A 15739-nucleotide genomic window follows, 5' to 3' on the forward strand; every position below is an offset into this window, starting at 1 on the left:
AGTAGGGAAGCAAGACACTGGGGGAAGGCAGGCGGCCGTGATTGACATGAAGCAAAGGCCAATGGCGCTTGGGCTCGAGTGGCCCACCAGCCAATGGGCTGGGACGGCCGGACCAGGAAAGGCGGGGCCTGGGGGGGTAGATTGATCGCGGCGGCGGCATCGGCGTTGTTAAGTCAGAGAGAGAACATTCCAGAGGTGAGTCTGAAGTGGCTTTGGCTCCGGCCCCGCTGGGCCTCCTTATTCTAAAGCCGCGGTGGGTCTGGGCTCCCGGAATGACTAGGGGCGCTCCGGGCGGGCGGGTGGGGTAGGTAGGTTGCACTGATGCTTTTTTTCGCGGGGATTGGCCCCTGTTAATGGCGCCTCTGTCTCTTTCCCTTCAGGTCGCCAGGCTCCCAGGTGCCGAAGGGTGTTGCCTCCCCCCGGACGTTGCTGGGACCGCCCCCCCTTCCCCCCGGCTGGTCGGCGGCGGCACCTGGCTCGGGCCGCTCCTCCCGCTCCGCCTCCTCCTCCTCTTTCTCTTTCCTCCTCCTCTTCCCTTCCTCCTCCTCCACCTCTTGCTGCTGCTCGGACTCTTGTTTATACCGCGCCTCAGACACTTCATCCCAGTCCCGGGCGAGCAGCGTTGGGTTTATGTCTTTATTTGACGAAAACGGTGAGTGGAGGGCGGGCGTCGGGGCTTTGGCGCTACGGGGGCGGCGGCGGGAAGCGTGTGAGGAGGTGCCCCGGCCCTGGGGAGATGGCGGACGCACAAAATGGCGGCCCTACTTCCTCGTGACCTCTTCCCCCCCCCCCAGTCTCGTGGCGCAGTTTACTTCGCGAACCCCAACAAGTTGGGAGAGCAAAGGGGAAGTCCCAGGGTCGGCGGGTACGACCCCTGGCCCCCGGGAAGGGGGCGCACCCAGGCCGGTGTTTGGCGAACGACTAGGGAAGGGGGTGGTGATCCTGGAAGCTTTGCGCATGCGCCACGCCTCCTCAAAAGCTGACTCAGTGCTTAATTGCTGCATTTATGAGTCATCCTGGCTGGCTGGGGGAGGAGACTGGCGAGGGGGAGGGAAGGGGGGAGAGGAGCGGAGCGGAGGGCCCGGCGCCGCAGGACTTCCAGGCCTCCGCGCTGCTCCTCGGTTTCCTTTCCTTTCCTTCTGATTGTTCCTGCTAGTTGTTTCACCCTGTGGGTGCGGCTGCTTCGGGGAAAAGGTGTCCCGAACTCCGAGGCAGCTCGGGGGCGAATCCCATCTACTTCTTGGTTGATCCATCTCTAGGGTGTCTCCTATTGGTGCTCCATCCCTTGACCTAGAGAGAAATTATACCTAAGGTCTTTCATAAGCCTGATGTCCGTGGTTGCATTGGGATGTAGGTAACAGTGAATGTCCAGGGGCCTTTTTCAAGCTGAAGGAAGAATCTAGACTGAACTATAAGCTACCTGGCTGAATTCATTACAGCATATAGTTGGGGTTTTTATGCCCTGTGTAGCAAAATGGAGACTCGTAACTAGACATGTCCTCATTCTTTCTGATTTGTATTTGCAACAAGAATAACTACATAAAATTAACACAAGTCTTACACTGAGCCTAGATTACACTTTGTACACTTTACTTCGTATAAATTATTGCATAAATACCCGGTATCAATACAGTAGTTTAGATTTGTTTTCTGTATCTTGATGTATTGAGGGAACCAGTTTGGAAGATGCATCAAAAGTCAAATAGCTTGTCGAAGATGCAAAGGGGAGGGAACAAATTTATCTAAAGAGACTCGATAAACATCCAAAAAAAAAAAGTATGGGTGAGTCTTGGTTGTAGCTTTAAAAAGCAAGGGTTTCCCCCCCAACAAGAAAAAAGGCAGTTGGTTTCTTGCCAAGTTTTCTTCTGTATTCTGACCAGACCCTTGTTTGGATTTTTTTAAGTTCCTTTCCCCCATTTAGTGATTCTCAGCAAATGGCATTAGATGTGTCTTTTTGAGACTGTGATAGGACAACTTATAAATCAGTGAATGGGGGGGGGGTGTTTTTCCTTCTAGAAGTCACTAAATTTTGTTTCTTCTCTCCCTACCTCCCCCTTTGTTTCAGAGCTGTTGCGCAGCCATTGGTACCTGTATTGGGGAAATATAGCATACAAGCAAGACGCTTACAGCCTCTGTGGCAAAAACTTTTTCATGTCAGAGACCGAGAACTCTTGCAGTCGTTTATGTCATCCCTTCTTCTCCAGACAGAAGATACCAAAAAGTTGCAATCAAAGATCTCTTCATCTTATTGATAAAACTACTACTAATAAGCCAAAATGTCTGTCAACGTCAACCGCAGCGTTTCAGATCAGTTCTATCGCTACAAAATGCCCCGTCTGATTGCTAAGGTAATGTTTACTGATTTCTGTTTTCATTTGGTTTGGGAGGACAAAGTGTAGGTAAGTCTCAACAGTTTGATGTTGTATATTATCTTTTGTGGGTCAAGTGGCTCTGTTAGTAGTATTTGTGTCATTTAAATATGAAGATTAATGGTCTACTTTTCTAGGATGAAAATGACAGTGTTGAACTTTGCTTTTTAGGTTGAGGGCAAAGGAAATGGAATAAAGACAGTTATAGTCAACATGGTTGACGTTGCAAAGGCGCTTAATCGGCCTCCAACGTGTAAGTAATCTTTTGAAGAAATATGAACAAATACAATGTTGATAAATCTATAGATACATTTATGATCTGAAAGCTTGTTTGGGCTATGGATTGAGTCATTCGAAACATTGGGAGCACAACTAGAAGGCTTTTCACTTATGTTCAGTTTGTATTCTTTAGTATATATATATATATATAAGCAATGTTTTTTAAAACATAGCTTTTAATATAGAGCAAGTAATAGTAATGAATGTAGTAAACAGCAGTGAAGCAAGATCTTAGTTCATTCCTTTTTCCCCCACTTAAGATCCCACCAAATATTTTGGTTGTGAGCTGGGTGCACAGACCCAGTTTGATGTTAAGAATGACCGTTACATTGTCAATGGATCTCATGAGGCGAATAAGCTGCAAGACATGTTGGATGGATTCATTAAAAAATTTGTTCTCTGTCCTGAGTGTGAGAATCCTGAAACTGAACTGGTAAGTGAATTGTTTGCATAGATGTGTATGTGCTGACATATGATGTCGATACTAATATTATTTGGTGTTTAAACCTAAGTACATATATGTAAGTATATTCACTGGACTGAATACTATGCTAAATTCATTTTAATATTTTCTCTCTTGACAGCATGTCAATCCTAAGAAACAAACAATAGGTAACTCTTGCAAAGCCTGTGGTTATCGAGGCATGCTTGACACAAACCATAAACTCTGCACATTCATTCTCAAGAACCCACCTGGTAAGTAGTATCCACCTATTTTTTAACAGTTGTATAAAGCAATGTAACAGTGGAATTCATGTTGGGTTTGTGCTTTTAAAAGTTTTAAGATGTATATGCAGATAATATCAGTATTTTTCCCTGAGGTATTGGCTCTCCCTCCACACAGCTGCCTCTTTGATTGTTGCAAGCAACACTCTGTGGCTGACAAAAAGTTGTCTGACACAATTTCAACTTGCAAAAAATAAGTAAGTCTAACCTATTCCAGTGATCTCTCTTAAATGAGGCCATCTGTTATATAGACTTAAACAGAATCATCAGTACCCAGGACTAAAATACTTTATATAGAAACTTGATTTAACACTTAGGACACAGAAAAGAAGACCAATCAAGAAGGTTCTATTTCTGGCAACTAGATAGACTTGAGAGGGTGAATAGTAATGGAAATTGTGGGATTCAACTTTGTCTTCTTCCCCTTTCTTCCTCAGAGAATAGTGACAGTGTTACGGGAAAAAAAGAAAAAGAAAAGAAAAATAGAAAGGGCAAAGACAAAGAAAATGGTTCTGTGTCCAGCAATGAGACAACACCACCACCACCACCACCCAATGAACTTAACCCTCCACATGCTGTGGTGAGTGTGGGAAGTCCAGTCTTGTTAGTTCTTTTTATTTGAACTATACACCTTACAGGTATGAGGGGATCTGAGTTTGATGTGGGCAGTGATCCTGAAAGTAGGCAATAAAAGAGCATATAGAGCATAACAGTATATGAATCTATTCGCTTAAATTAGGGTAAAAAATAAATTATTTGGAAGAAGCACCAGGCAAAGAGGTAGCTTTTGATTTTTAAGGATTCAAAAATGTATTTTCCACAGGGAAAGGTCCACTAATTCAAGTTTTTTCTCAATATAGCTGTAAGTTGTCAACTAGATTTTTGCTTTTATATACAGGAAGATGATGAGGATGAAGATTGGGGAGAGGACACCACTGAAGAAGCCCAAAGGCGCAGAATGGATGAAATTAGTGATCATGCAAAAGTTCTGACACTTAGTGATGACCTAGAAAGGACAGTTGAAGAAAGAGTCAATATTTTATTTGACTTTGTGAAGGTAAAGTGTATATATATTTTAATACACTAGATAAGTGATAAATCTGATTTTGTTCTTAGACCACCAGATGAGGTACAGAATGTGTGAAACCCAAATTTTGTATTTGATCTCTTATAATACAGAATGTCTCTTAATTGCCCTTTTACCCTTAATTTCATATATTGCGTACGTGTGAATGGGCAGCAAGATGTATCTTCCAGCTCTTGTCTCCTTCCTGCAGAAAAAGAAAGAAGAAGGTATTATCGATACTTCTGACAAAGAAATTGTCGCAGAAGCAGAAAGACTGGATGTAAAAGCTATGGGCCCTCTCGTTTTGACTGAGGTTCTTTTTAATGAGAAGATTCGAGAACAAATTAAGAAATATAGACGTCATTTTTTACGAGTAAGCACCTGGTTTTTTATGGCTATTGGAGGGGATGGACATCAATCTCACTTTTATAAAGGGGGGGGAGGAGAGGCAGGAGTTTTTTGACCCATATGATATATGAAAAAGTTAGCAATGTAAGGTTTCTCATTGGTGGGGAATAACCAGTATCTGTGGACTTTTAATAGTTTGTGTGTTTGTTACCTATAGTTGGTTTCATGAGTAAGAGTTGGTTATTTAGATTATTTGAATGTTTTCTAATGCTAGGTTATATTTTTCCAGTTCTGCCACAATAACAAAAAAGCTCAGAGATACCTTCTTCATGGTTTGGAGTGTGTGGTAGCTATGCATCAAGCTCAGCTCATCTCCAAAATTCCACATATCTTGAAGGAAATGTATGATGCAGACCTTTTGGAAGAAGAGGTCATCATTAGCTGGTCAGAAAAGGTGGGAAGATGTTTCTTTTGTGTTGGGATTATTGGTTGGTTTGGGTTAGAACTATTAGGTTTTTTATTAGATCTAAAAGTGTTAAGATTTCTCAAATGAAGCTAAACTAATGATGAATTTGTTCAGGCCTCTAAGAAATATGTCTCAAAGGAACTTGCCAAAGAGATTCGTGTCAAAGCAGAGCCCTTTATAAAATGGCTAAAGGAAGCAGAAGAAGAATCTTCTGGTGGAGAAGAGGAAGATGAAGATGAAAATATTGAGGTATCTTGCTTGTAGGATACAAATTCAGGGGTGTGTTCATAAACAATTTTACAGAAATACTTCCTTGTTGAAAGCATCCTGTTAATGAGAGGCACTCGGGAGCTAAAGCTTTTTTTCCTGCTCCCGTTTCTAATATCACTATTAAGATTCTAAGGTAATTAGTGGAATATGATGTGATATAATTAATGTATGATTGCTCAGGATCGTTTTATACCAAAGAATGCCTTTAGAGTTTCCTTTGAGTCAGACAAAATTATTTCTTTGCCACTGTGTGATTTGATTTTATGGAAAAAAAAATAATGGCCTTTGATTTCCATAGCATAGTATTTAATGTGAGATGACAAGGTTGTTGTGTGTGGCATTTCCTCCTAAAATAAAACTACCCTTGTTTCCTAGGTGGTGTATTCTAAGACTGCCAGCGTACCTAAAGTAGAAACTGTGAAGTCTGCTGATAACAAGGATGATGACATTGATATTGATGCCATTTAAAACAGTGCAACCGAGCTTACAGTGTAATGCTTCGAATTTCTCTGCATTTTCAGCCAGAAGTGCAACATGTATGTGCAGAAGCTAAAATGGCTTAACATCATGCTACACTTTGTACTCAAAATGTCTTTTTACTGTGAGTGGTCTTCTGTAACTAAGCCCAGTGAGACATCTAGGGAGTCCATATACATCAGTGCCCAGGTTTAGTTTGCTTATTTATAGCATGTTAATTTGGGGGAAAAAAATCTAGTGATGGACACATTTGAATTACATTTATTTAGTTGTAAAAATAAAAATTTGTTTTTGGTCATTCTTCAGTTTGTTACTTTGAATGACTTGAGCCTAAAATGATACTGACTTCAGTGTCTCAGCCGGCTTAAGGGAGGAAGGGAAAAGGCTGAGTTTTTTGTGATCTTGGGAGCTTATTAGATTTGATATTTCTTGGAAGGCTTCACCTGGGGGGGAAAATTAATACTTTGACATTAGTGTTAATATTGGTTAGCAATCTGTGGGGAAAGTAAAATCCCTCTATTTCTAACCCTTCAAATTTGGCATCTGAAATTGTTCCTTAGAGTAGTAAATGCCACCATAGAAATGATGGGATAACACCATGTTTCACTGAAAGTTGAGGATATAAGTGTAAACAAAAGTTGAGAAGGGTTTTTTTTTTTTTTTGAAACTTGAACTGTGCAAATTTATGTATGTTTGCTCCATGTTGTCATTGAGTTTTAGTGCAATGTACATGTGGGCTAAGCTGAGAATCCTTCCATATTAACAAATGGAGTATTTCTGTATGTGTAGCAATTTTGCGGAGTGAAATTTCAAACTTTTTGGATGTGATTAAATAGTTTGACCTATAACAGCCAAATCGAAGATTTATTTTAGGGAAAACAGGGAGAAGATGTGCACTAATCTAAAACAGTGAATATTGCTGAGAATTTTTTCAGCCTTGACCTTGATAGTCTAGATCCCAACTTAAAAATGTTTGGGCATTTATTATACCTTTTCAGTGTGCTATTTGCCCTGATGTTTTGGTTTGATATCTTTCATGCCTTTTTACATTGATATAGCTTGTGCTGTTTGGAACTTGGGCACTATCTTGCCAAAATTTTTAAGAAGTGTTAATATGTCTAACTTGATTTTTCTAAACATTCTTATTTAAAAAGACTGAAATAAAGCTAAAAGCATACTTTATAAGTCAGAATCTGTAATGCAGAGTGTGACTTGGTATATTTTTTATTTTACATTGACAATAGCCAGATACTCAATTGTGATGGGTGTTAAAAAGTTTTAGTGGGGGTGGTCCCAGCCCAGAGTTTCACAAGAGTTTGACTCTCTTTCCAGATTTAAAACTTCTGGCCCAGACCCTGAAATAGTTCAAGACAACCATCTTTGTAAAGGGATTTTGCTATCTTGAAAACATAAGGGAATATTGGAAATTGAGAATCCATTGCTGGAAGGTAGAATATTTTTAGGCGTTTTTTGTGGATTGGGAAAAATCCCAACTGACCTCACAGATGTAAAGAAATTAGTATGCAGAAATATTGTGAAAACACCAGAATTTCTGTCAGACAACCTTTGAAATTGAAATGCACAGGCTGAGAGACAGGATTGTGACATAGGGCATTGCTTAACATGCTAGCAAGGTCCTTTAAAAGTTTTGATAAGTATAAAGAAAGACATTTCAGTTTTTGAAACACTTAAGTGACAGGAAATTTTGTACACTGGACCAATGTGAAATCTGAAGGGATCAAAATGTAATTAAATTTGAAGCTTCAAGAAAATAAAATATTCACAAAGGTTATCCTAAGGAGCAATTGTATGCTTTGCCCTCTACCGCTGTCTTTAAACTTTTCCTGTTTTCTTCTATTCTATATTACTTGATTATTAAAAGATGAATATTGAGCTTTATGCATTTTTTGTGGAACCTTAGCTTTTTAAAAAATAAGACATAATAATTGCAACTTTTTTGGAAATACCTTTGCTGTGTGCTGTCTCGAGGAACTTGTCCATCCCATCCTGCCAGGTTTAAACATGAAAGAAATGAACCAACCACTGTTGGACAGGCATGAAGATAGACCTCTTGCAGTTTTATAATTGGAGTGAATTAATATACGTTTGCAAGAAGGAGATGGTCCTTAAATGAATACTTTTGCTATGCTAGATAAGGTTTTTCCTTGTGCATATTCTATTACCAAACCCCTAGAAAGCTGAAGCACTTATTTTGTTTGACTATTTGGGCTTTCAGTTACTCATGGTGGTTTGAAATCTGTCTTAAAGCATTCTGAATATAAACTAGCTCAACCAGTTAGAGAGTATAAGTTGGTTTTTCAATTCTTTGTCATGAAGGTGGGGCGGGGGGGGAGCTAAAAAGATGTGAGCAGTGGTCGGTCTGAGTTTGCTTTTGGTAGTTGTGCAAATGAGGGTGCAGATAAATATTCTATAATTTATCATAGCATTTAAAAGGTGGAAGATCTCTGGTCATCTAATTCAGGATCACTAATCGGTACTTAAGGTACTCTGACTTGTATTTTTTGTTTTGCTAAATGTTTCAGAATTATATTTTAGTCTGTTCAGGCAGCACCCTCTATTGCAGTCCTACTTACATGTTTTGACATCTTCTATAGTTGAACTATTGAAGCAGAAGTTTTTACCTCTTTTTCTCTGTAGTGCTTCAAACAAGTAACTTATCCAGGTTTATAACTTGGTTAGGGAAGTCACTGAGGTCAATTTAGAGGTTTACAATAGACTGGAATTGGACAAGATGGTGCTGGAGGGCAGCTTGCTTGGAAGTATACTGCATCCTAGTTGTGGGAAGTTGATTTGTGTGCAGCAGTTAATGGTATTGAGTCATCCTGAGTTCAAATCTGGCCTCATGTGTTTAGCTGTATGATTCTGGGCAAGTCACTTAACCCTGTTTATCTCCGTCCCTCATCTATAAAATGAGCTGGAGAGGGAAATGGGGAACCACACCATTGACACTCATTCTCTTGACAAGAAAACCCCAAATAGAGTTAAACACAGCTGCTAAGCATCATTAACTTGTATTTCACATTCAAAATGGGTCTCAGATATATTTAACTTCTGTCCTGTAATAGAGGGTTTTGATTTTAAGTCCTTGAAATACACTACACTCCCTGTGAACTCAATTTATTTATAAAATGGGTATAAATAGTGAAAACTTTTAAATGCCAGCTTATTCTATGAGAATTTTATCTGGCAATCTAAGGATACCACATCATTCCCTTACTCAAAATCTCTTAATTCCTCATTGCCTATAATGTAAAGACTAATTTTTAACAGCATTTGAAGTGTCTGTCCTCTGAATCAACTTCATTTCCAGTGTGTTAACTTGTATTCATTTAAAAGCTCTGTTGTAGTCTGAATAACTTTACCTTTCTTCAGTCTACAAATTTGTAGTCAGTTTCCCTAGGCCTATGATAGTCTGTATCCAAACAACCTGTTTTGAAACAAGACCAATTAAGTACCACTTCCAAAAGACTGTTTTGCCCTATGTTCTTTACACACAAGCTTGACCCAACCTTAAGTTCTTCCTTAGGGGTGTCACCAATGTTTGTTTGTACTTAGCAAGATGTTATTTCTATAAGGCAAGGACTTTGAATCCCCAGTGTCTTGAATATTTGTCAATAGATGTAGAACCCTGTATTTGGTGTCAAGACCTGTAGTATATGACCTTGGACAGATGACATAGTGGAGCAAAATCACAGAGTGGAGGGCAAGTGATCGGTCGGACTATATTGGGGGTAGGGAACGTGATAGTAACCATAAATAGAACTAATAATTTAGATGATTTTAAGTTGACAAATTTTTTTTTGTACAGAGGAGCTACAATAAGCCAATGAGTAGAGGAAATTTTCATGAAACAGATTCAAGTGATGTCCAAACTACACAAAGAATTTACACATAAAAGACTAAAGTCACTCCCCAGTGGTTTCTCAACACTGCCATGTTCCTGACACTGCTGCACTCTGGGAATACAAAAAGTAAAATGACACTGCTTGGCAATGTATGTTTTCCTGGGGAAATGTACATCAGGAATAAATACATAGGAGTTGAGAGAGAACTACTTGGAGTTGGGTACAGGCAAGGCCACATGCAGAAAATGACGCGCTGTCCTAAAGGAAATTAAGGAATTCTATGAGGCAGAGGAAGTACAATGCAGGTATGAGGAGATGAAGCATGGAGACAGGAGACGGAGTTTTTTTGAATAAGAAATGGCAAAAAGTCAAGTTTGGGTACATCATGCAGTAGGAATGGGAAAAAAAGTAATGTAATAATGAAGCTAGGAAGGTATTTTGGGACTCAGTTGTAAAAGGTTTTAAAAACCAGAGGAGTTTATAGATTATACAGAAGATTACTAGGGAGTTATTGAGTAGAGGATTAACATGGTTAGCTCTGCTTATGGGAAATCAACAGAGAGGATGGGATGAATCGGGGAAAATATTAAGCAGGGAGGACAATAGTGCACTAACCCAAGGGAGAGGTCAGGAGGACTTGAACCAAGCTTTTGGAGTATGATTAGAAGGCAGTGAATATGAGAAGTGTTAGGGAAATAAAAGTTGAACAATGTGGTCATTTAAATTGGTTATGTGATTGAAGGAAGTTGGGATAACATTTAGATTGCCAACCCATGACTTAAGCTCACATCCTGCCTCAGACACATCAGTCATCATCAATGAACATCAAGTGCCTATTATGTGCCTAGGTACTGAGGATTAAAAAATAGGGGGGACCCTACAAAAGAGTCCCCGCCCTCAAGGAATTTACAATCTAACGAGGGAAGATTATGCAAACAAATATATACAGAACAAGTTATAATACAGGATAAAAGGGAAAAAATTAGCAGAAGGCATTGGAATTAAGAAGGGTTGAGGAAGACTTCCTGTAGAAGGTGGGATTTTAGTTAGGCCTTAAAGGAAGCCAGAGGGGACAATAGTTGGAGTGGAGGAAGAACATTTTAGGCAGGAGGGACAGCCAGAGAATACCTAGAGCCGAGACCCAGAACTTACTTAGTTTGTGGCCAGGAGGCCAGTGTCACTGGATCAGAGTATGTGTTGAAATGTAAGGTGTTGAGAAAACTAAGGGTAGGAGAGGACTAGGTTCTGAAGGACTTTGGATACAAAAATAGGATTTTGTATTTGATCTTAGAGGCAACAGGATGCCAATGGAATTTTTTGAGTAGAGGAGTGACACATCTGTCCTTAAGGAATATAACTTTAGTAGCTGAAAGGAGGATGGATTGGAGTGGGCACAGACTTGAGATACGTAGAGCCACCAGCAGGCTATTTCGGTAAGCAAAGTGTAGGGCGATAAGGACCTGCATTAGAGTGGTGGTAGTGTCAGAGGAGAGAAGGGAACGTTTAGAAGAAATATTACAAAGGACTGAGAATAGGAGTCAAAGATGATTTGTCGGTTTGGAGCCTGAGGGACTGGGAAAATGGTATTACCCTCTATAGTAATGGGGAAGGTAGGAGATGTGGATGGCTTTAAGGAGGAAAGATAATGAATTTGGTTTTGGACATACTGAGTTTTAACACTTTTATTGATCATCCAGATCTAAATGTCTGTAAGGCAGTTGAAAATGTAAGATTGGGGTTCCACAGAGATTGTGACAGGAAAGGCATATCTGAGAATTATCAGCAAAGAGATGGTAATTAGACAGTGGGAGCTTATAAGATAACTACTTTAACCTAGTATATTGGGAGAAGGGAATAGGGCCCATGACAGAACCTTAAGGTTAAAGAGTATGATCTGAAAAGGATCCAGCAGAGGACACTAAGAAGTGGTCAGATGTTCATCCTTCGTTTTTTTTTTGTTTGTTTATTTTTTAAGCAATCGGGATTAAGTAACTTGCTCAAGGTTACACAGCCAGGTGTTTCTGGGTGGGTAATAAGTGTCTGAGCCCGGAATCGATTCCCAGGTCATCCCGACACTGGAGCCGGTGCTCTTAACTCGCTGAGCTACCTGGCCGCCCCCATCCTTTGTTTTTGAAAAGGACCAATTACGTCACAGAGGTTAAGCCTGGCAGAGTTGCACAAAGTCCTCAGCCTTTTCCTGAGTCATCAAAGTCCAGTGGCAGGACAGAAGTCAGGACAACTGGCAGTGGCCTGGGATGCAGTGGATAACTTTGGCTTCTTCCCTGTTTGACCAAGCTCTGAGCACTACACAGCTTCTGTTTCAGCCTTCTTGGCTTTTGGAACAAACTGTTCTCCTATGCTCATTCCTCTAGGGAAAGGCTTCACATGCTTGGGGCAGACAGACATCCTCCTAATTCCTTGAGGGATTCGAGGTCTGTCAGTTACCCTCAACCTTATTTAATCTGTTTGCTGGTTTTATCAGAATGTGGCTGCTTCACACGCTACAGCTTCTTACAACCACAGGTGAGAATGGGACACCAGTGGGACATAGGACACTCAAGGTGGGTGAGCAACCCTGAAAAGGGCTCAACAAGCCCTAACACCAGAGGTAGTAGTCCTCCCTGGATACCCCATATATGCCAAATACATAGAGGGAGAAGAGAGGGCAGTGTCTTGAAAACCTAGAAGAGAGGATCTAGGAGGAGAGAATGGCCAAGTGTCAAAGTCTGCAGAGGGGTCAAGGTGAATGAGGATTAAGAAAAGTCCTGTGCAACTCTTAGCCAGTCATTTAACCTGCCATCCTCAATTTCTTTATCTGTAGAATAGAAATAGCTCTCATCTCACAGGGTTGTAAGGATATTTTTGCAAACCTTAAAGTGCAATATAATTGTTAGCTAAAATAATTATTTTGGATAGTTTTCAAAAGAAGAAATGTAAACTATCAATTTCCATATGAAAAATGTCCCAGGTTACTAATAAGAAAAATAAAACAACTCTGAGGTTTCACTTCATACCCATCAAATTGGCAAGGATGGTGAAAAATGGAAATAAATAAAGAAGGCTGTGGGAAGTTAGACACACTATTAGGCTTCTGGAAAACAATTAGAATTATTTATTTTGCTCTGCCATCTTGGTACCACCCCTGGCCTATTACTCTTTTTTTTCCTTTTTCTTTTTTGAGGGAGAAAGGCAATACAATTGGGATTAAGTGATTTGCCCAAGGTCATACAGCTAGTAAGTGTGTCAAATGTCTGTGGTCACATTTGAACTCAGGTCCTCCTGACTCCAGGGCCAGTGCTCTATTCACTGCACCACCTAGCTGCCCCTAATTAGAATTTTTTATGACATTATTATCTTTGACCTAGTCATCCCACTACTAGGCATATACCCTAGGAAGTTAATGACAGAAAGGTACCAAAGATTACAAAATATTTTAAAAGTTACCTTTTGTGGTAGATAAAACTGGAAGTCAAGTGTATGATGATTGGAGAATGACCAAATAAATCGTGGTACTTGAACATAATGAAATACTATTACACCATCAATGAAAATACACAATTCAGAGAAACATGGGGAAAACATGGGAAGTATGAACTGATACAGATTGAAGAAAGCAGAACCAAGAAAACAAAATGCATAATGACCACAATAAGTTAAACGAAAATAATGCTAAAAAAAATCAGAAAAAAGGCTAAGCACAATGATTAAGCTTGGTTCCAGAGGACCAAGGATGACTTTCCCTCAATAGGTAGTGAACTACAGATATAGGAAGTTACGTGACATTTTCTCACTTGGTTTTGCTAAGATGGGTTTTTGTTTTTATTAAGGGAGCATTTTATGGTCGGGGGGGGGGGATCTTAAACCGAAAAAGGATCAATAAAACATGTTTTATAAGAAATCAACAAAATAGTGATTACATGATTTAAAAAATAGGGGTTAAAGGAAGCCATGGGCACTGGGTGGGAGAGGAGTAAGAATCAGAAAAAAAACTAATATGAACAGACAGCAGAAACAACTAGAATTTCCTCAAGACAAAAGAATAATAAACACAGAAGGAACTAAAGAAAGAAATTAAATTAGCAAAACTTTAAGACAAAATAAAGAATGTAGTATGGTGTGTGGGAGTAAGAGGAAGTCAGAGGACCTGGGTTTCCCAGGCTTTGGAACTTTGCTAACTGCAAGTCATTTAACTTCTCTAAATCTCAGTTTCCTCATCGATAAAATGCAGAGTTTACACTGAACTTCTATGGTCTCTCCCAGATCTAAATCTATGATTCTATGATCTCTGGGTAAGACTGATAAACATCATTTTAGAAGTATCCATGGAAAATGGGTTTTTTTTTAATGTTAAATAAAAACCAGAATTTCACTGGAGGGCCAAATAATAGAAGGAATAGAGAACATAGAAAAACAAATTTAAGAAGTTATACAACTGGAAAAAGATTTGAAATCTCTATAGATAATGCAACATTCAAATTACTCAAATGGAGCTATGATAGCATCAATGTGGGTGGGTACTACTTTTGACTATGTAGATCACTACCTATCCATGCCTGTCCTTCCAGTTCATCTCTTGTCCATCCTGAACTCTTTTCAGCTTAGTCTGGTGGTTCAGGCTTGGGACTAGAATGAAATGAGTAACTCATGAACCATACTACACTCAAAAAAAATTTATTTAACAATGACATGGAAACACTGGTTTAGATACTCATTCTCAGGTCCCCTTATCTCCATACAGAAATGCATCTGGTTAGAAAGATGTGTTATGACAGAAGGATGTGTTGGCTTGCATGGAAGTGGGACATACATCAAGTCAGAGGGACAACCAATTCTTCATGAGATGGCCTTTTTATATTCTAGGGAACCAAGAAGCCACAAGCCTAAGTCTTCTGATCAAAACCTATAATGTTCTAGGACTTGAGGTAATCAGCATAATGTCAGCTGCAAAAAGGAGACTGATAGAAAAAACTGATTCAAATTTAGAAGGATAAAAGCCATTTCCCAATTGATAAATGATCAAAGGATATGAACAGGCTCTTTTCAAAGAAAAAAAGAATCTAGTTTATTGATAGACATATATATATATATACATATATATATGAAAAATGTTCCAAATGACTATTAATTAGTGAAATGCTTAAAGCAACTGAGGTTTCCACCTCTCACCCACTAGACTGGAAAAGTTGACCAAAAAAAAAGGAAAACGATAAATGTTACCAACGCTTCAGGAAAACATACTGATGGTGGAGCTGTGAATTGTCCAAGCATTCTGTTGGGGTTTTGGATTTTTAGATTTTTTTTTTTTTTTTGCTTTTTGGAGGGCAATTGGGGTTAAGTGACTTGCCCAAGGTCACATGGTTAGTAAGTTTTAAGTGTCTGGGGCTGGATTTGAACTCTGGTCTAGCTGACTCCAGGGCCAATGCTCTATTTACTGTGTCACCTAGCTTCCCTTTGTCCAAGCATTCTGGAAAGCAATTTGGAACTATGCTCCATAAGTTGCTAAATTGGTATGTACTCTTTGACCCAGCAATGCCACTAGTAGGCCTGTATCCCAAAAAGATTAAACAAAGAGGAAAAGGACCCACATGTACAAAAAAAAAAATATAACAGTTTCTTTTTTCAATGGCATAGAAAGGGTAGCTAGGTGGTACACGACTGAGCATAATTACTAGGGGTATACAGGGTGTTCAGGGAGGACTAGCACCTCTGGTATGAGGGCTTGCAGAACCCTTTTTACGGCTGCTCATCTACCTTTGGTGTCCATCTGTCATCCAATATTCACCTATGATTCCTAGAAGCTGTAGCATAAGCAGCAGTCACATTCTGGGAAAACTGTTTTGAGAGACAGGCTAAATAAGGTTGGAGGGTAAAT

General features: G+C 39.7%; 1 protein-coding gene and 1 non-coding gene across 3 annotated transcripts; both read left to right on the plus strand.

Annotated features, from left to right (window-relative positions):
• Positions 1 to 39: 39 nt before the first annotated feature.
• EIF5 (eukaryotic translation initiation factor 5) lies at positions 40 to 7900 on the plus strand. 2 transcript variants are annotated; one of them, XM_069103762.1, is made up of 12 exons: positions 40 to 195; positions 381 to 652; positions 2066 to 2348; positions 2541 to 2622; positions 2909 to 3081; positions 3233 to 3344; positions 3812 to 3954; positions 4273 to 4431; positions 4652 to 4813; positions 5078 to 5242; positions 5369 to 5503; positions 5900 to 7900. In XM_069103762.1, the coding sequence occupies exons 3-12, from the start codon at positions 2277 to 2279 to the stop codon at positions 5990 to 5992; spliced, it is 1296 nt and encodes a 431-aa protein (XP_068959863.1). In that variant the 5' UTR covers positions 40 to 195; positions 381 to 652; positions 2066 to 2276; the 3' UTR covers positions 5993 to 7900. The 2 variants fall into 2 exon arrangements, with proteins under 2 accessions (XP_068959863.1, XP_068959864.1); XM_069103763.1 differs by having other exon boundaries at positions 162 to 253.
• LOC138173801 (small nucleolar RNA SNORA28) lies at positions 3512 to 3636 on the plus strand. The gene has a single exon (XR_011171535.1). It is a non-coding gene; the product is annotated as a small nucleolar RNA SNORA28 (small nucleolar RNA).
• Positions 7901 to 15739: the final 7839 nt, after the last annotated feature.

This window comes from Petaurus breviceps, unplaced genomic scaffold (assembly GCF_028583685.1).
Source record: "Petaurus breviceps papuanus isolate PSGF00001 unplaced genomic scaffold, PetGlider_PUasm1.0 64, whole genome shotgun sequence".
NCBI classification, from domain to species: domain Eukaryota; kingdom Metazoa; phylum Chordata; class Mammalia; order Diprotodontia; family Petauridae; genus Petaurus; species Petaurus breviceps.